The sequence below is a fragment of the Haematobia irritans genome, chromosome 3 (assembly GCF_050003625.1).
Source record: "Haematobia irritans isolate KBUSLIRL chromosome 3, ASM5000362v1, whole genome shotgun sequence".
NCBI lineage: Eukaryota > Metazoa > Arthropoda > Insecta > Diptera > Muscidae > Haematobia > Haematobia irritans.
Genome location: NC_134399.1, coordinates 1,839,521 through 1,861,449, shown reverse-complemented (window position 1 = coordinate 1,861,449; position 21,929 = coordinate 1,839,521). Strand labels below are relative to the sequence as shown.

The 21,929-nt window shown below is 33.5% G+C and overlaps 3 protein-coding genes across 3 annotated transcripts; 1 reads left to right on the top strand and 2 right to left on the bottom strand.

Moving 5' to 3' along the window:
• Positions 1-1,003: 1,003 nt before the first annotated feature.
• LOC142231817 (uncharacterized) lies at positions 1,004-14,066 on the bottom strand. Its single transcript, XM_075302462.1, has 3 exons — positions 12,015-14,066; positions 11,741-11,881; positions 1,004-3,595 (listed from the first exon to the last, which is right to left on the bottom strand). The coding sequence occupies exons 1-3, from the start codon at positions 13,149-13,151 to the stop codon at positions 3,527-3,529; spliced, it is 1,347 nt and encodes a 448-aa protein (XP_075158577.1). The 5' UTR covers positions 13,152-14,066; the 3' UTR covers positions 1,004-3,526.
• TRAM (translocating chain-associated membrane protein 1) lies at positions 4,273-6,134 on the bottom strand. The gene has a single exon (XM_075302463.1). The coding sequence runs from the start codon at positions 5,910-5,912 to the stop codon at positions 4,803-4,805; it is 1,110 nt and encodes a 369-aa protein (XP_075158578.1). The 5' UTR covers positions 5,913-6,134; the 3' UTR covers positions 4,273-4,802.
• Positions 14,067-16,148: 2,082 nt separating the features above from the next.
• Positions 16,149-21,929, top strand: LOC142229093 (putative methylmalonate-semialdehyde/malonate-semialdehyde dehydrogenase [acylating], mitochondrial). Its single transcript, XM_075299636.1, has 3 exons — positions 16,149-16,310; positions 19,953-20,307; positions 20,378-21,929. Exons 1-3 carry the CDS (start codon positions 16,281-16,283, stop codon positions 21,553-21,555), a joined length of 1,563 nt encoding a protein of 520 aa, XP_075155751.1. The 5' UTR covers positions 16,149-16,280; the 3' UTR covers positions 21,556-21,929.

Genomic DNA, 21,929 nt, shown 5'->3' with positions numbered 1-21,929 from the left:
TTGCCAACTCTACCAATGAAAACGATGGAATGATATTGGAAAATGCTGTTTTATGTGACTTCCAGATTATAAGTTTTTCTGGATGGAATGTCTGGGTTTGTAAAGAATCTTACAGTGTGCCCTATCGATACGAATTGTCGGCGATGACTAAATAATCGAAAAATGTGTTATCGATCGCATAAACATGCAGCAGTATCGATTATGCCTTCGGACTTAACATATAGTGTGACCAATATCTGGGATATGTTCGACACGAGCACTGTCGTCCGGATAAACTTATTATCTGGACGGCGCATAAGGTGGGACGGTCGAACACCAATTATAGTTAAGTTTTCAATCTGAAAACGAGCTTGTTTTCATGTTACTTTTTCGAATCAAATAATTTAGAAATATTAAATATTTCGCCATCACTGCCTTAAATCGTTTCCATATATAATTTCACAAGACTTGATAACAAATGGAATCGGCTTCATAGATATTTTTGTATTTAATTCGGAGTTTTGTTGAAACTGAACTCAGTATCCACCTTGTTCTGGCTGTTACATTTTTAATGAATAAATTTACAGTAACAAAATGTTACGCTATCAATGACTTGCATCATTCTTACAGCCTGTTTCTGTATGTCGAGCGAGTTCTGTCGATCGACTGAAATGCACAGATTTTTGGTTATAAATTTAGCTGTTTGTCTCCATTTCAGTCGATCGATAGAGCTCGTTCGACATACAGAGGTGTTATACATGATTTGACAAAAAAAAGGAAAAGATGTCCCGGTTGCTACAAGTTAATTTCAATGGTATTTGCTAAAAATTGGCCGAAACAAAAAATTAATTCTTGAAGCTGTTGTAAAATAATAGGAAAAGTTATATATTAAGCATTTGTGTTGCGAATTCCTCTTGGTGTAACAGCAGACTAAAACATTTGTAGAGTTACTCAATTCAATAGTCGATAACTTCAATTCATTTCAAAGTATTTGCCTTTAATATAAACGTCAAAATAAAAAGGCTTTGTTTTCAAATATTTTCTTCATATATACTTTTATGGTTTATTTTGTGCATTTTCTTTAAATATGTTTTTAAGCGTTGGTTTTTTTGGACATTTGCTTTTAATTCATATGGATTCATTTTTGGTTTTCTTATTCTTTTTTTAAGAAATTCAATTAATGACTTATCAGCTTGAGGTCTAAAATATGGCATAATTTTTTTAATATAGCTGCGGTAAAATTTTATAAAATTCTTTACAAAAATCTTCGGAAACAAATGTTAATTAATACCGATCAAATATGAATTAATAAGGATAGAACACTATGTTAAGAGAAGTCTGTGTTTCCATTTTGGTTTCCATGGGAACAGATAGTAACTTTGATAAATGAAAATTCCAAACATACAAATCTTCTGTTATGTGGTAGTTATTCAGACTCATAATCCTAAGCGCATAATGAGCTGTTAAAACAGAAATAGTTTTTGGACAGATTCTGGGGCATATATATAAGCGATGTCTTTCAACATGATTACTCCAAAAGTTGTGAATCTCTGAATTTATTTCTACATTAATACATCCATTACAAATTATGAATCAATTCTCTTAACTAAAGGTGCCTACCATAGACTTATATGAACTTTGGTATACCAATTTCATTAGAATTAGAACAAAAATATGTAGATTTTGGTTTTTTCTTTTCCTCTATATGATTCTTTACAGTTAGGATTTGCAATACTTCTAATTACAGTTCACTAGCTCCAATTAAACATGGTTACCACAAAATGATTTGATTAGTTACACTTTTTTGTTGGGGAGGGGGATTTTCTCACAACACTAACTACTTTACTCTGTTTTATTTTGCTACAACAATCACACTTTTACAAAAATAGTTTAAAATACATATTTTTTCAGATATTTCATAGTTTTCATTTTGTTAAGGATTAGGTTGTAGATGTTCAAAAATGCCTCTCCTAGAGGGTTTGAAATGTTTTTTTACAAAGTTTGTCTAGGTAATGTGGATTTGATGTGTGTTGTTTTTTTACGGGGAGAAAGAAAATAAATACTATCACCATAATCTACAATAACTACACATTAATGAGTTTTTTATTTTGCCAATACTCATTTGGAAAACAAACTGTTTTATATTTGATAAAAAATACTTTAAGGATTGTTCAAGAGTTTCTTATGTTGAATTTAAAGTAAATCTTCTTGGTTTTAATGTGTTATTTATTTTAACATGGGTGGTATTGTTTTCTTTTTTTTTGCCATGAGGCTTCAATAGTTCTTTCCATAGTTTGCAGCTTGATTTGTTTGGTTTTTGTGTGGATATAAGTGATATTAAGCTTTTTTATATATTTTGCTTTATCATTCTGTTTTTATATGTAAAACTATTGTATATAAAATTAGAGTAAATTCTTAAATTGCCAATTTTTTTAACTTAACATTTATTTTTTTCGCTTTATAAAAAAGAGACAACTTGATTAAATTTTTATTATTACTTGTTAATTGTTTTAGTTTTTTTAACAAACAGTCTTTGTTTTTTATATAATAAATAAAAACGTATTAGTTAAATTTAATAAAAAAAATGGAATTTAAAACATAAATTTGCTTCAGTGGGTTTTAAGTGTTTAAAACTAAAATTTCTTCTTTTTTACTTTTTATAAAATAATTCCTTAGACATTGTAATACATTGTTTTTTCTGTTTTTAATGCTGCTTGTTTTATACTTTTTGCTTAATATGAGCTGTTTTTGTTTTTTTATATAAATAAGCGTTCTTTATTACTTTTCAATGATAAATTTGTATATAGTTTTTTGAATAATATTTTTTAATGCATGGATTACAAATTAAGTGATCTCTTTGTAAATAACTTTGAAGTATACGGCGGAATTATCTGTAAATTTCTGAAAAAAATATTAAACACCAGGAATGATGAGGTACTGAAGTTTGCTAGAAATGGTTCTATATATATTGTGAAGCTTATTCAATGAAATTTCTCCTTTCAATCAAAAATCAATTAGTCGAATTTGAATATTACATAAAAATTTGGTTTTGACTTTCCATGAGGCGCTTTATCAGTAAACATTTGCTAGTTTGCATTGACTCCATTGGCAAATCGCTAAGTTTTAAAGTCATACGACTAAAATGACAATTTTATTACCAAAATTATAAAAGCCGTAACTGCAAGCGCAAGGAAGCTTTTTGCTTCTCCTGTAATATGTTTGCTATCTAAGTTACGCCTTTTTTGATTTCATATAACGAAATATTGAATAAGTCGACAAATCTTGTTTTTAATACATGAAGATCTTCATGTCGGAGAGAGGTTTACATGAACTATTCCATTTCGTCCGTGCACCTCCACTATTTATTCGTGTCTTTAAGACAGTGAATTATAAGCGAATTTAGTATAATGGTCGTTTGGAAAATCTAAAAATTGAAATTTGTATTCCTGTTGTTTTGTTTTTTGCTTGTATAAAAATCAAAAGTTTAAATAATTTGTTTTTAATCTTCATATTTTCTAACATCAATATAGTATGAATGGATACATCTTTAATCTTCATCGGATAAATTTGTGTTGGTTAATAAGGTGGTATTATCCTCAGCTCCAGTCTCAATATCCTGAAATATAGCAAACAAAAGATTGAGAAAATTTTTAAACAACCCTCGTTTAAATTGTAATAGGGACGTCTATGTATTGAAAGATGAAAGTAAATATGATCACTTTTAAGGTCCATTGTTATTATTTGTCGACGTAGCCTTTATGTAGCATCAAAACAACCAAAAAAAACCGGTATCTATCAACATCTTCGCATAACTAGGTAGAAAATACTAGCGAAGCATATGACCTTGGCATATGAGCATTTTATGAATGCCTGCGGCAATTTCTCTTTTTTAAAAGTAAAACTACAGGTTATGGATTTTATATATAAAAAATATTTTATTTTAAAATAATTATCAGCCTAGTTAAACTCGTAGGAAAATCATTCCATAATATATCCCAACAAAGATATATTAAAAAAAAAGAAAATATTTCGTATTTATTTTTATATAAAAATATATATATTATGGACTTTATTCAAACAAAAATAATAAAATGAAACAAAAAATAAAACGGAAAAATTGTTATAAAAAATAACTGCTTTTTGTCACTCAAAACATCAAAATTAGCTTCTTCTAACAGAATGTACGTTTTTACAATAGTTTTAATTTAAAAATACAATAGTTTTGATTTATATTCTTTTGTTGTGTTTCGTTCATTGTATATAAATTAAAGTTTTTGTGTGAGCATGTACGTGTTGATGTGAGAATGTTTTGGAAGTTTTTCTTTTTTATTTAAAAATAGTTTAACAATTTACATATTAAAAATAAAAATTTGTTTCTCAACTGTGTATAGTAGTTAGCTATTCCTTGCTTTCTCGTTCGGTATGTATATAAAAAATGAAATCAAAATTTGCCTTAAATGCATTTGAAGGAATCAACAGACCTGTAGTAGCAAGGCTACCAATTTCATTCCTTCAAATTGAGGAATTTTTATTACATTAGAATAGTTATTAGACTATGTGCACAAAAAATCGGCACAGTTGAAGCATTGCAGGGCCGAGTGGGAGGGATTGGATAGTTGATCAATCGCTAGCTAGTGTTTGAGCAAAATTGATAGTAGTGGTGGAGAGCATCATCTTTTGACAATCAAGTATTTAATAATTTTTGCCATGAAGGCTGCTGCTAAAACCAAAGATGTTTTCATAGGCCAATTGCCACCTTCCACACACTTTATTAGGCCTTGATTCTAAAATAGGTTGCGTATAACTAGTGTCCGGCTTATTGCTTACTTGGTTTTAACCTTATTAATTGGTGCGCTGGGAGATTGATCGGCTTCAGGCAAATCAGATTCACGCTTGCTACGTTTCGTCTTTTCTTTGGGAGTTTTCTTCTTTTGTGATGGAGCTGGTTTACTTTGTTGTTTAGCTTCACGTTTGGCCTTCAATTGTTCCGTAATGAAGGAGAATATGAAATAACACTGTAATCCCAAGAGAGCAAAGAGACCCATATAACCTCTCAATTTGCTTGAGGAATTGGCAATGACTCCATAGTACAAAGCCAAGACACCTATAACCATAGAGGTGAAACGTACAAAAACGAAAACACTGTTGTTGACAATGCGTACGCTGGCCATTTTCTCATCACGGTCGAAAACACCAATCAGTTGGAAGATATGGGCAAAGGTGGCGGACAAATAGTGCAGCGTCAAGATGACCAAGGCAATGCGTTGGAAACCGAAAGTATAGGCCAAACAAATAATGGAGAAACCGCAAATGGAATGTATAATCTTGGGCTGTTGGTCTTCCTTCTTCACCTTTTGGAAGTATAATTCAGGCAGCATGTGTAAATAGTAGGCCAGTTGGATGATGAAGTAGAATTTGTGCAGGAATGACATGGGGTGATTGGGATAATCGTCCCACAACAGCGAGAATTTGCTAAAGTATCCCTCCTTCAGAATCACGTTAGCTCCCCATAAGAACGACATCACATAGAACACAACAAGCTGGCCACTTTCATTGAAGAGTGACAACTTGAACTTGGACAGGTGTAACTTGCGGGAGATTTTGTCCAAAATAAACTCCTGAATGATAGCATGCATTATGATGCATGTGAGGGTGTAGAAGAACACAGCACAGTAATCTTTAATTCCGGCCATATAAGTGAATGGCTTTCCCATAGGTTGTTCACGTGTTGGCTCTGCACCACTAACATTGTGGTGCAAAGAAATGAAGGCGCTGGCAAAAGGCGATGTCGATTCATCCATCAAACCCAATACGAAAACCATTGCCACACATGAGATGATGTCGGCATGATTTTGTATAACAAATTCATGGCTTAAAATGGGTGGGTTTTTATTTGTGTTCTTACGTCCCAAATTAATTGGTTTTATAGCCATCGTGAGTGAATAAAACTGCAGCTCCTCAACTGGTAAGTAAATGCAATTCTGCTAAAATAAGTTTTTAATTTCTTCTATCCACTCCGCTGCACTAACGATTCCAGTATGCTTATAGTATCTGTTACGTTGAAACTGCTATCGTTTTCTTTCCGTCGTGTCAAACACGTCAAATTTATTTGTTTGTTTGAGAAAATGCCACGCAGCACAAGTGTTGCCAATGGCGGACAACACGAAAAAGAGAAATTCTCTTGGCAGACTGAAAGTTGCCAACACATACGAGACAAAGATAGAAATTTGAAGAGGTCGTGTTTCGACTGTAGTAAACTAAAAATAGATGCCGTTGTTGAATATTGTTCTTACACTCAATTCAAGGCGGTAAATCCCAAACAACTTTTTGGGATATTATTAGCAGAAGAGACACTAACTAACAATCACGAGGAGGATAATTAACAAAGCCATATTAATTTGTCACTGGGTTCTACAAAATCCTTATTAGAAACTATCTCACTGACCATTAGTTGCGAATAACATTTTTTGTAATTTAGAGTTTGTTAAAATTGAACGGTTTTCTAAGGAAATTAAACGCCAATGGCGAGAGAATTATTTTGTTATTAATTTTACACAGAGCTTTCGTAAGGAAAGTATCCATCACTGTTGTAGGTGTGGTCACATGCCATCATAAACTATATACGATAAAATGATCTACATGTGCTTACTCCACATTTATCCCGCCAGCCTACCTATTACGTCCCTATCTCCCACTGTGATATATATCACATGACCCACCAATGGGAGGCCCTATATCCCAGTTACTGTATTATGCCCAGCATAAAATAAATAATAAATAAATATAATCATTTTTAGGACTTTAGGGTGTCTGGGAGCGGACTAGAGGGAGGGTATATATATGACATTGAGTTACGGACGTGGGAGTCGGGGGATTCCACAACGGGGTTTGGTTGGGGTTGAGTCCTCTGGGTCCAATGTCTGGTATATACACCCTCACCAAAAATCGCTTCTGTAACATATACTCCCAAACATATTTTGCTTCAAGCATATACAATTTTGGGTATTGCCCAAACATTTATATGTTTGATCTCTTCCAATATATAATATGTTTGAAAGCATATTGGTCTAAACAATATATGTTTGGGTAGTCTAAGTTCCAAACATTTTGTATTTTTGCATCCAAATTCAATAATGTTGTCTTCCAAAAAACAATATGTTATTATGTGAACATATAATATGTTTGGAAGCATTTTGCACCCAAAAATATTATATGCTTAAAAAAATTCTCCCAAACAATATTGTGCTCAAAATTTTATTTATTTATTTATATATTTACAATCATAATGAATTATGAAAATAAACAGGTAATATAGGTGCTAACAACATAGGTTTTCGACCTGAATGCTCAAAATTTTGTTTCTGCCTAATTGTATATTAGTTCTTAGCACCTTTTTCTGTAATACAAACATTGTAAAGGGTGATTTGTTAAGAGCTTGATAACTTTAAAAAAAAAAAAAACGCATAAAATTTGCAAAATCTCATCGGTTCTTTATTTGAAACGTTAGATTGGTCCATGACATTTACTTTTTGAAGATAATTTCATTTAAATGTTGACCGCGGCTGCGTCTTAGGTGGTCCATTCGGAAAGTCCAATTTTGGGCAACTTTTTCGAGCATTTCGGCCGGAATAGCCCGAATTTCTTCGGAAATGTTGTCTTCCAAAGCTGGAATAGTTGCTGGCTTATTTCTGTAGACTTTAGACTTGACGTAGCCCCACAAAAAATAGTCTAAAGGCGTCAAATCGCATGATCTTGGTGGCCAACTTACCGGTCCATTTCTTGAGATGAATTGTTCTCCGAAGTTTTCCCTCAAAATGGCCATAGAATCGCGAGCTGTGTGGCATGTAGCGCCATCTTGTTGAAACCACATGTCAACCAAGTTCAGTTCTTCCATTTTTGGCAACAAAAAGTTTGTTAGCATCGAACGATAGCGATCGCCATTCACCGTAACGTTGCGTCCAACAGCATCTTTGAAAAAATACGGTCCAATGATTCCACCAGCGTACAAACCACACCAAACAGTGCATTTTTCGGGATGCATGGGCAGTTCTTGAACGGCTTCTGGTTGCTCTTCACTCCAAATGCGGCAATTTTGCTTATTTACGTAGCCATTCAACCAGAAATGAGCCTCATCGCTGAACAAAATTTGTCGATAAAAAAGCGGATTTTCTGCCACTGATTTTGGTAATAAAATTCAATGATTTGCAAGCGTTGCTCGTTAGTAAGTCTATTCATGATGAAATGTCAAAGCATACTGAGCATCTTTCTCTTTGACACCATGTCTGAAATCCCACGTGATCTGTCAAATACTAATGCATGAAAATCCTAACCTCAAAAGAATCACCCTTTAGAAGAAATTATTCAATTTTATGATTTTTTTTAATTTAATTTTACCTTTTGCCGGACGGGGATTCGAACAGCGGACCACACAGTTTGTAAGGATCAAAGAAGTAGCTGATCAATTGCCCAAGGAAAAATAAAATGTTAATTTTGTAATAACAAGCAACAACCACCAACTTAATTCAATATCGCTCCCTTTTAAATAGCGCTCCAAGCTACTAAACACATATATGTTTATAGGCTATTTCTAAATTAATATATGTTTGCATCCAAGCATATTATATTTACAAACATTTTATGTCCCAAACATAATAAGTTCTAACATATTAACATATATGTCCCAAACATGTTATGCTAGTTTATGAACATTATATGCTTGCACTCAAAAATATTGTGTTTAAAAATTTGTGTTCCAAACATATAAAGTTTATAGCCAAACATATGAAAAACAGTCTTTTTCATCCGTGTGATTAATCAAATAAATAACCCTGCCAATTTTGAATTTGGGGGCGCTTCTGAGAATCCCCACTACGTCGAAAACAGTCGTATACGATATCCAAAACTCCTCGGAAAAGCGCCGTCACTATTGAGAAGTTGTACCACGCCAAGTTACTACAAAAAAGTATCGCATGAGTGCAATTATTAGGTGCCCTTTTTAATAAATTTAGAACGACGCCAATAAGAGCCCCTTTAAACAATCAGAAAAAGTGAATTTTAAGATAGTTGTAAAAGAATCATTGTGGTCAAGTAAAACCCGATTGTTTAGATGATTATTAATTTTATTAAACATTTATAAATTCTCATAAATATAACATTTATACGACTATCACATCAAATTTAACATATTTTTATGCATTAATAAAAGATTGATGTTGAGTTACAAGTTGCAAGTTACATGTTGTAGCGTCTATCAGCCAGTGCTTTTATTCCCAATGGAGGCAGCGTGTCTGGAAAAATATTTGAAAAACTATCACTTTATTCCATGGAAAGTGCAGTGTCACTTACGAGTCTGTGATAGCGATGAGGATGAAACGGAACGTTGAAATGCTGGCAGGGAAATATCTAAACAAACGTGTTTTACTCGACCACAATGATTCTTTTACCACTATCTTAAAATGTGCTTTTTCTGATTGTTTGGAGAGTCTCTTTTTGGCGTCGTTCTAAATTGATCTATAAAGGCACCTAATAATTGCACTCATGCGAAACCTTTTTGTAGTAACTTGGCGTGGTACAACTTCTCAATAGTGACGGCGCTTTTCCGACGAGTTTTTGATATCGTATATGATTGTTTTCGACGTAGTGGGGATTCTCAGAAGCGCCCCCAAATTCAAAAAATGTTGGCAGGGTAAATATGATAATATCCAATTGTTAGTATTTACAACAAATGGTAGTGGAATGGTTTGGCAGTGTTGCCAGGTGATTTTTGATTCTTCCCCCCAAATCTTAAGAAAAAAAACCCTTAAATTGGTCTAGACTTTTTTCAAAAACCCCCAAAAAATTTAAGAATGTTAATAAGTCAAAAAGGTGTCCCAAATTTCGTTAAAAAAATCCTGCAGTGATACACTTTACAAATTAAATTTAACACAAATATATATATACTGAAAATGTTTTTTCTGAAGAATAAAATTTCTTTTGAAGTAAATAAAAATCAGTAGATAACATCATTATACCACTTTTCACAAATTCGGGTTTATTTGTCCTGAGGAGGACAAACAAACCCGAATTACTTTCCTGAGGAAAGTAATTTTTCTATGGGTATAATAATACAAAATGTATATCAATTTAAAGAGCAGACAAAACAATATAATTCAATTTATAAATCTTTCAAATCAAATTAATTTAAACAATGGATTATAAAGTACAAATAATAGAAATAAAAAATAAACCAAAATTAAAGTTCGGTAAATATATACATTATTCGCCAAAAATGTAGGCGTGAAATTATGAGACCAATAATTTAATGTTACAATACCATTTCTTAATTTGTTTTTAATTGTATCAATTATTAAAAATGCCCCTTCAACAGATGCGTTTAAAACGGAATGTAATTGCTTACTTGCTTGTACTTAAGATCATGGGTTGACTTCCCCCATTTTTTTTTTTTCAAAATTCATGCCAGAATTGTTCCAAATTTTGTTGAGAATTACTCCACTTTATAGGGTCTAAAATAATTTTTTACCCCAAAAATCCCCCCAAATAAATGTTACCCCCAAAAATCCCCTAAACGTGTAAAAAACTTCTAAATTTGGGGGGAAAACCCGCAACCTGGCAACACTGTGGTTTGGGGTCACGGATTTAATCTCAAGCTTAGGTGAATCACACCAAAAAATATATTTAATATTCAGCAATTTAGAAAAATGTTATATTGTATTAAATGTTATATACCGTTATATAGCATATATCTACTTATATCCGCAAGTAATTGGATAGGGTACTATGGTTAACATGCCCACATTGCATGCAAAGAGTAATGGGTTCAATCACAATGGACTGATTGAACAAAATTCTGTACAAAATTATCTAACTTACGGCCATTTTCATGTAGCTCCGTTAGGCTTTAACTGCCAGTTAACAGAAAGAAAAATGAAAAAAAAATTTCTCCGGTTATCTTTAACTGAAAAATTTTGAGCAGCTAAGTTTCTAACCGACATATAGAACGGTTTAAAAGTTGGTTAGGTAACATAGCACTAACGGAGTTTCATGAAAATGGGGGTTAAACTTTTCTATAACAAAATAATTAATTAATCCTCTAATGTCCCAATTTTTTGCCGGCTGATTAAATGTTCAATGTAAACGACACAAAAACAAGAGAACTAAGCAAGAAAAATGTATACGATAAGTCAGCATATGCTGCAAAGCCTCTTGAATAGTTTCAAATAAGTTTTCTTTTTATTTTGCCCATTTTTGTTGTCTTAAGGTGTGTTTTACTAAAAGCTTCCTTATTAAATGAAGCCCGCCTAAAGGCGGTCTTGGGCATTAGAGGGTTAACATTCCAAAATTGTTTATAAACATTGTTTAACATTAGGCATATATTTGACAAACATCAAAGTTTCCAAAAACGTTATCGAGATATGTCGAAAAGGTTGTTGGAAAAAAGTTAGACAATGGGTTTGGTCAAATAATATTTTTTTATAGAAAATTCGATATCTTTGAAAGACTTTTCTGAAAATATAACTTTTTATTAAATATTTCTATAGAAAATGAAAAATTTCTTCCATAGGAAGCAGTACAATTTTTTAGCAAAATGTTTGATAATCCTTCAGTAATTTGTTTTATAAACCTTTCTATGGAAAATATAGCTTTTCTTCCTCTTGCTTTCACGAAAAACTTTCAGTTCAATAGTATTTTCTATTAATATCCGTTTTTTATCAACGTCTTTCATTAGTGACACTTAATAATGCTATGATATATGGTTACTTACATTACGATTGCGTTTCCTTACGGAAGAGACAATAGTCCTTTTGTTGCGTGCCACCAAACAAACTGTTATGATTAGAATGACACCAATTAGAGCGAATCCCAAAAGGGCTGGCAATAAAACGCTATCCTCAGTTTTATAGCCCTTAGGTGTGATGTAGAAAGTGTAAACATAAGGAATAGAAAGAAAAAAAACGATAGGATTGATTAATAAGGAAAAAAACAGGAAAGGCAACAATTTTGATATTTGCACAATTGAAAAACAGACTACGACTTACATTCCATTGAAAATAGGTAGATGGATCGATATAGGGCCAATGAGTGTGAATCCAATCATTATTATTGGTAGCTGGTTCTTTTCCATTTGGACCCACAGCAGCTTTGTTCCCACCAGCACCAATGTTTGCCGTATTCGAGGGTATGATATCATTTAAGTTGCTATTGGTCTCTGAAGTAGGTTGTATGGGTGGCGATAGATTTTTGACTAGAACTGGTGGCATTGCCGGTTTCTTAGCTGTGGATTTTAGTAAAGGTACCTGCATTATTCGTGTGGTTATTGTGGGTTGCGTAGAGGAGGAAGAACCTGCCAAAGATGAGTTGTTTGAGTTGGGATTTAGTGGAGATTGCAAAGAAGCTCGTGGTACGTTAGGCAAAGCAGCTGAAGACAGTGTACGATTCAATAGGGGAATCGTCAAAGTAGCTGAAGTGGATACTGCGACCACAGCTTCCATTACTGATGTAGCTGGAATTTGTTTTTGGGTTACCTTCTCCGGTTCTATTTCTGTTGCCATAGTTGTTATGATATTTTTCACTTCATTTAAATCATGAATTGTTATTTTCTCCACCACTTCCGTTTCGGCTGGAACCTTGGCAGAATTGCCACTGTTGATAACAGGTTGATTCGATATTTTCTCATCGGTTGCAGTATTGCTGGATATGGACGTTTTATTAACTTTGAGGATAATCTTTTCAACACCATCTTTGTTGATGATTTTCACTGGTTTGCCCACGTTTGCCTTGTTCAAAGTCAATACATTTCCTTTGTTCAACATGGAATTGGCCAACGCATTGCCAGCGTGGGTTGAAATAGAGTGCCCTGAATGGGGATGTTCAGCGCCAATAGTTGATGTACTTGGCGATTTTGTGAAAGCAGCCTTGGTTTTCAAAAACCATTCTGCTGGATTTGGCAGGCATTCTGCCGATACTAAAAATGGCACCAAAACAGCTCCTATTATCACGGTACAGACAAATAGTAAACCCAAATATGCGAAGAAGGATCTTCTTCGAGGCCGCTTATTTTTGCATTTTTTCGAGCTGCCCGACGATTTGATTTTGCCCTCAAGGCGAAAATCATCATTTTGCGGTAGTATAGTATATTGTAAGCTATTTTCTCCGTGCCTTATGGTTTTATACATAGTTCGAGATGGGATGAACGGCAGCGATGACGACGGTAGGGTCCCTAGAATTTCCAACACTTCATAAGTTTTCTCGTCCACCGGAGAAACAGTTAAACTTTAAAGTATCGACTGCGAGGTATCGCTTAGCAACCTTTTGATTCAACGATTCGTGTTTAAAGAGTTGAATATTGATTTAATAATGACCGTAAAGCGAAATGTACTTTTTACATGAGCGATATGATTAGCTTGAAACTTAGTGGTAAGGAGGGGACAAGCAAAAACTTTGCAGACGGCAATGACGAGGACGACAACGGGATGCGGACGTTGTGCGTGATTGAAATTTTCCTCGGTTCACTCGCTGTCCTGTACAATGTTGTATTTCCTCGTTTTGATTAAAAAAACACCACACACATATGAAAGGAAACGAGTGGGGTAGGTGGGAAAAATCCTTGAACAGATTTTGAAAACACCAAAAATTTGCATAAATCTAGGCTGATACCATAAAATTGTATAAGTTTTTGCATGCAAACAAACACTGATTGTTTTCTTGATTTTGAAACTAGAACACAAAACACGTTCTATTAAATATTTAACGATAAAACATTTTTGCTTTAAAATGGCCTTTATGAAATTTTCTAATAAAGGACAAAATTACACACTAATATATTTTCTTAACTAAAATCTAGTTTGGTACAACTACGCAGTGTTTATCTCTTTTAAATGAAAATCTCACAATATTTTTTAATTATTTTTTCCAAAAAAACAAAACTGTGGAAGTGTTCTTTTTATTTTTATTTCAATTCTGTGTCTACTCTTTGCAAAACTTTTTGCTGTTTTTCTTTTTGTTGCTTATTTTGTCATTTTCCGCAAAAGAACTGTCAATTGTGTCTTCTCCAATCTCTTCTATTGTGCTGTGGAAAATCAATAGAAAGGACCTGTAGTACATCCTTTAAATACTCTTAAAATTTCCTTTTTTAAGTGAAGAGAAAATAGACTTCGAGAGCTGTTTCCCAATTGGATTAAAATTACGGTTGGCAATTCCACGTTGTAATTGCGTGAAAGGACTTGTAGTCCGCTCTGACTTTATATGCTCTTAAACTAACCCCCATTCAACTGAAGAGAACGATAACTGTCATTTGAAATTCAACAGTATACCGATGGGAAATCCCAACGTCTGAATTCCACTCAGTTTCAAATCATAATAGATGTAATTGCGTGAAAGGACTTGTAGTCCGCTCTGACTTTATATGCTCTTCAACTGAAGAGAACGATAACTGTCATTTGAAATTCAACAGTATACCGATGGGAAATCCCAACGTCTGAATTCCACTCAGTTTCAAATCATAATAGATGGAATCGAAAAGAGTTCAACTCCATACCATATTGTTACAGGAACTATGATATATAAGTGGTATTGAACGTCAAACGGTTTCTCAATTTTTAAGACTGTTCTAGCAATATAAACGTTACATTGTTATACAATAAAAATAATAGAAAGGCGACCAATATTTTTCCAATTAAAGAAAATATATACATTAAACATTTAACTGATTCAATTAATGTTTTAATGAGCGTTGGTGATTGATACTATCTTTTCCAAGATTGATACAGTTTCAATTAATTTCGTTGGATCCAACCGGAAGCTTGCATCATGCAAGACTTAATTTGTTAAACCATTTATTATAAAACAACTATCTGAGGTCTTAACTTTTTCTATTTGCTCTTTTTGCTATTATTCAACACATTTTCTATTTGTTTTTGAGTGTAAGTAAACACAGTTGTAAATTCAATTATGTTTGTGACCACAAGCTTTCGGAAACAAATACACGAACGCCACCTAGTGAACATTTGAAACATTAAGTTTAATCTGATAACAAATGAATACAATCAGCTATTGCGAAATAAATATTTTGTTATTTAATTTGTTTATAAAATATAGCTGATAACAATATCAAAAATGTTTAATTAAAGGTGGGTACTATGTTCAGTTTTCGAGCGAAAATCATTTGCCTGTTACGTCTTTGAATGAATTAAGTTAGGAATCTAACGTAGGAACTGCAAACTACTTAATAAGTAGTACTTATGCATGCCGTCGATGACAAATAAATAGTTGCTATTATGATTTTCGCATTGAGAAGTTTGTTTTTGTTAAAAAAATTAATTTCAAAGTAGATAAGTTGACGCGATGCACACGATATTTTTCATCTTGTTTTGATTTCTATTTTTAAAAATATAAATGAAAAAAATATGCTAAGAATATTTCTTGTGTTTGACCCAAAATTTCCCAAATTTCCCATAAATAAGATCATATTCGTACAATTAAGGAAGTAGTGTCAGTTCCACAAAAGCAAAATTTGTCTTCTCTGTTAACCGTCCTACCCGAATTATTCATAAGTTTGTATATTTATGCTGAAATAAAATGTGGAGAATAGTGTTTTGCCCATTACCTTTATTCACTGCTTTTTCAATATTTTTGGTAAACTTTATTATAAATTTAAAATAATAAAAAATTTGGAGAATAAATCCGTCAAATATTAAATAAAAAAATTTTACTCAACTGTTTTGGGAGGCGATACCTCGTTATTTCATCATGAGTATATATATTTTTGTTTTGCGATTTGATTTTCTATTATTGCAGGCTTGTTTCTATAGGTGTACACATTTTATAAAAAGTTCATATAAATGTGTTTTTGTTTAACATTTCGGTGTGGCAACATAATATTTAAATACACATACACGTGGTATCAATATATTGATGGGGGCTTGTTTACGAATTCAAAACAGAGAGCATAATATACTCTCACATTTGGTTTCGCTCCACGAACAAGCCCCCACACTCAACTGTTTTCTATGGGTAACACAACAACAACAACAACATGCGCTCATTCCGCTAGGCTCCCTTCTAACGAAAATTATTATAATGTGAAACGAAAGCGAAACAATAGCAATAATGAAAGATAGAGGAATTAAAACGAATAAATAAAAACAACAAGTCACACCATATATCAAGTAGAAATTGAATAGAAAGTATACGAGAGCATAAAATTGCCAGCACATTTTAGTTCTAGTGAAACCACCGGCTGGTTTGGTTTAGTGGCGCTCTCGTCTTCTTGTTGTAACTTAACACAGAAATCACACAAAAATATTATGTCGATGCTACGTTTGATTGGTGCTGAGGTGAGAGAAAACTATACAAAAACAACAAAAGGAAGATTTTTATTTTACTTGATACGTAGTAGATATGCAATACAAGCATCTATAGCAAGCTCATTACATGTGCAATACAAAAAATATAGAATCAAGTGTTTGTGAAAAGAATTGAAATGCGGAAATCTTATGGAAAATTATATATTTTCTTTTTATCGGAATTCAAAAAAAAAATGTTACGTAATATTATTTCTACGAGTGGTTTTGTTCGTTTATGGCTACCGAAGATCTCTAGCTTTATCTAAAATTCGAGTCAGGTGTATGGCCAACTCGCTTTTGGTTATCTTTATTTTCGGTTCTGTGCTACATTAACATAAAGAAGGCTGAACTTCTCAATAGTGGTGTGTTTACTGATAAAACAATTCGTATATTAAATAAACCACTTAAAATTTCTGCTGATAATGCGATAACATAGTAGAAATACAGATTTTGTTTGTTACCTGTCCCTAGGACCCCACATGGCAACTGGCTGAATTATGCTTTCTCGTGTTATTTTCATATTGCGAAAGTATGAAAGTTAAAAAAATTGGGGCTGTATTGATTTTATCGTGATTATATAACAATTGTGCGTTAAAAGTTTATTGTGCGGGTGGTAATTTTGTTTGTGCCTGTAGTTTTTGATTAAGATAAAGCACTTTTACAGCCTTTATGGTGAACGTTTATACATGAGGATCCTTGAAATTGTTCCAATTTTCATAGGTTGGCAACGTCCTTAGTAAACGTTAATTGTTTCAAAGGCTGGAAACTCTAGAAGGACGCCTTTCTCACTTCCGTAAATTTCTGAATTATTTTTCCTATGAAAAATCTCAAATTTAAATAAATCATTTGTGCAGATACTACGACTGCACATTTCCTTCTTTATGGCGTGGCATAAACATTCTAGATCTATACACTCACAAATGCATTCATCTATTAACAGCAGGCATGGCACAATGGTATATATGTATGTACATCTATGTACGTATGTTATTCTTACGTCGTATCTATTTGCGTAATTTATTCAATGGATTTTTGTTTTTTTTTATTTGTGTAAAGTATTTTTCCCGCATATTTACGTTGAGAAATGTACATATACGAACACGTTTGTTGACAAAAGCTAAATTGACCTTCATTGAACAAAATTGTTGTAATTTGGTTGACCATAGTTTCACACTCTCTCTTAAAAGTATGTGTCAAAAGCAATGAATAAGTCACACCATTGATTTAGTGTTCCTATAATTTATTTAAACTTCTATTAGTGAATTTATTTTTGGTGTTTATCATCATTTTAAACATTTCAGTCCAACTATAGAGTTTGTTCTGCATAAAGAAACATACCATCTTGTCAGATATCAAATCAAGATTTTTTTTAAACTAGTACTTAATGAAAACGGTTGGCAACTTCTAGTCCCTCGGGTGTCCAGATGCTCATAAGCTTGTGCTCTAACTGTCTCCAACACTAAAATCTTTCAGTAGCGGCTCTCCTGTAATGTTGGTGATATTTTAATGCTGAATTGGTTTTAAAATGGAGTTATCTTATCATTCTGGTAGACATAGAACTAGATAGTAATATAGAGAAATGTGAATTAATATTCAATGGCAAGTTTCTCAATTTTCTATTAACATTTAATCATTTTATTGTCAGGATAAAATATAACAGAAGAATGGATTAGCTAACTTATTATAACATGAAACAATTACTTGTAATGGAATTTAGAGGAACAAGAAACTGGGCATCAATTGAGTTAATTTATCTGCTTTATAACATATTGAACTGTTTTAATAAAGTAACCGCGAAAATGTCAACTCGAAAGGCGAACATAGTACTTACCTACATCCAAAGAAATTTGTTAGTAGGAACAGCAGAAAAGTCTGGTAAAACAGCAGAAAGTCTGCTGAAAAAGCAGTCACTGTTTGCTGATATAGGTAACATTTCCAGCTATTTTTTAAGCTCGATTACACTAAAACATGTTTTATTTTGGCTAAAACAAATAAAAATGTCAACTTAGGAGCTATCCTAACATAATTAAAACAATATTTTATGAACATCTATAGTATTTGACCAAAACTCTGAATATTTATCGAATTGAGACATAACAGCAAACAAAATGTTTGCTGATTGTAAAAAAATTTATAACCTAAAAATTTTATAAATTGTTGTTCATTTGGCCCTGAAGTACAAAAATATAACAGCAGACGTCGACTGCTGTTTTTAGTATACTTTTTTCTATGACGACTATACAGTCGTTTAAATCATAAATAAATCTGTAAAAGCAGAATAAAATAGAACCATTTCATTTCAACGAGATTATGTTTTAAATCAATTATTAAAGGCAAGTAATCGCGAAAATTTTACTACGCACAAAGAAAAATACCTTCCTACAGAACGAAATTTTAGTAAAACGATTTTTATTCTTATAGAATATACTTTACAACAAAGTGGAATGTAAAGTATATTCTATAAGAATAAAAATCAGGTTTTATATAAAAGTTATGAACGACTTTTTTTGCCTTTTTAATATGTTCAACATCAGAGGTTTACAAATACTTGCAAGTACTAGCCCAATAATACTAAATAGGGCCTCATTATATTCATGTATTCAAAGATCTTTTTCAAGTTCGACTCAAGGTGGTAATAGACAAAAGAATAATATTGTAATTTATTTTATTTTAGCCCTCTATTGATTCCTGATGCCAATATAGTACTTTTTATTAATTCAAATACTTTTGCAAGCAACAGTAAAATGTACTGCGCCACACATACGTCAATACTCGCAAATAAATTTAAATTATAGACAGAGGCATACACGCGCCTATCTTTCCTATTCCAATTTACTTCTGATTTTGGTATCCATTAGACGTGCCATTGATTTCTATTATTTTTGGTGAGGGATTTCAAGTTTAATTTTAACATCGTTATCAATTTGGTCTCTCAGCAAGAGAAACCAGAAAAACAAACGAAATCATTGACTGAGAGCTTTCTGCATTAAATCATACTGAGAAGCAAACAGTGTTGCCAACACCATTAGCGTCTATTTGGAATCGTAGCAAAATTATTTTTGAGGACTTGGTCAGAATAGAAAGAATGCTGTTTACCCTTTTTATATATTGCAAATATTGTTGTATAAACATGTTATTATTAGTAAAAAGCCTTAAAATAAGCCAGCCAGTAAAGATGTATTATAAAATAAAAACTATACATCCCTTGCAAAAATTTTCCTTCCCATTAATGCTAATGAAATTTTCGTTAGCCTTAAATTCCGCAAGCTACTACTATGTACCCGTAGCAAATAATATTATATTGGTAAATTTCTGTAGGTGAAGATATGTATATTATTTTTACCATATATACATTTTCCATACACCAAAGAAAGCGAAATCAATATTTTTTTATTTTAAATTCTTGTTCTACGTATTGTCTACTCGTAGTATATGTAATTAAATCTGCATTAAATCGTCACAATGAGTATACCATTGAGACCGAATGGCGAAAGCCATTATAATTTAGCACGTTGAACTGTTTTTTTTTTTTTTATCATATTCACTAATTTAACATTGAACTCGATGAATATTTTAATTATGAACTCATTCACAAGTCATTTCATGTTAATTGTTAAATATTCCACCCTGCAGGCCCGCCTTTTGGCCAAGCGTGCCTACTCTTCGGCCGCTCCCACCACCAAAATGTTCATTGATGGTAAATTCGTAGATTCCAAGACCAGCGAATGGATCGATTTACACGATCCCGCCACCAATCAGGTAATTTCTCGTGTACCAAAGTGCACCAAGGATGAGATGCAAGCCGCCCTGGAATCCAACAAGAAGGCCTTTAAGTCCTGGTCTAATACTTCGATTTTGTCCCGCCAACAAGTTATGTTCAAATTGCAAGCCTTGATCAAGGAAAATATGGGTGAATTGGCCAAGAACATTACTAAGGAGCAGGGTAAGACTTTGGCTGATGCTGAAGGTGATGTTTTGCGTGGTCTCCGTAAGTTTTTGAATGAAACTCGAATTTAGAAGTATTATTTTTGACTTGTATGTGATTCTTTTCCAAACAGAGGTTGTCGAACATTGCTGTAGCATTCCCTCTTTGCAAATGGGTGAAACTGTTGCCAATGTTGCCCGTGACATGGACACATACTCTTTGGTATTGCCTCTCGGTGTTGTTGCCGGTATTGCTCCCTTCAATTTCCCTGCCATGATTCCTTTGTGGATGTTCCCTGTTGCTATTACCTGCGGTAACACCATGTTATTGAAACCCTCTGAACGTGTCCCCGGCTCCACCATGATGTTGATGGAATTGCTCAACGAAGCCGGTTGTCCTCCTGGTGTTGTTAATGTTATCCACGGCCAACATGACGCTGTCAACTTCATCTGTGATGCTCCTGAAATCAAGGCCGTTTCGTTTGTCGGTTCCGATCAGGCTGGTAAATATATCTACGAACGTGCCGGTAAGAACGGCAAGCGTGTACAAAGTAACATGGGTGCAAAGAATCATGGTGTTATCATGGCTGACGCTAATAAGGAAAACACATTGAATCAGTTGGCTGGCGCTGCATTCGGTGCTGCTGGACAGCGCTGCATGGCCCTGTCCACCGCTGTATTCGTAGGTGAAGCCCAAAAATGGATTCCCGATTTGGTTGAGCGCGCCAAGAAATTGAAGGTTAATGCCGGCCACGTTCCCGGTACCGATGTAGGTCCCGTTATCAGTTCCCAATCCAAACAACGTATCCATGAATTAGTTGAATCTGGTGTCAAGCAAGGAGCCAAGCTCATTTTGGACGGCCGTTCCCACAAGGTAAAGGGCTTCGAAGATGGTTACTTTGTTGGTCCCACCATTTTGTCCGAAGTCACCCCCGATATGACCTGCTACAAGGAAGAAATCTTTGGCCCCGTCTTGATCATCCTCAATGCCGACACAATCGATGATGCCATCCAAATGATCAATAACAACCCCTATGGCAATGGTACCGCCATTTTCACCACCAACGGAGCCACTGCCCGTAAATTCGTCAACGAAATCGATGTCGGTCAAGTTGGTGTCAATGTTCCAATCCCCGTTCCCCTACCCATGTTCTCTTTCACTGGTACCCGTGGCTCTTTCCGCGGCGACCATCACTTCTATGGCAAACAAGGTGTTAAATTCTACACTCAAACCAAGACAGTGACACAATTGTGGCGTGAGACTGATGTAACCCATACCCAAGCTGCTGTGGCTATGCCTACCATGAAGTAAAATGTGATTGCCAACGATGAAATGTTGCCTTATAGTAGGGAGGGGGGATTTGAGGGACTGCGTAATTTAATCTAAGGTCTTCCATTTGTATAAGTAACGCTAAAGTAAATAAAAATCATTTTTTTTATTTTTTAAATATACAAATGTTCTTATGATTGCTTCATTTTGAGCACCTTGATTTTCCCCTTAAAGCAATTTTACAAAGTCCATTGCATTTATTAAATTTAATTTAACAAAAATCAAAGTCCTTTAATCTTGAGTATTAGTTTAAGAAATTATTGTATACAAAGAATAAAACTAAACCCGTTCTATAGTACAATAGAATAAAAACCAAATAAAATTCAAACAAAGAAAATATAAAACTAATTTAAAAA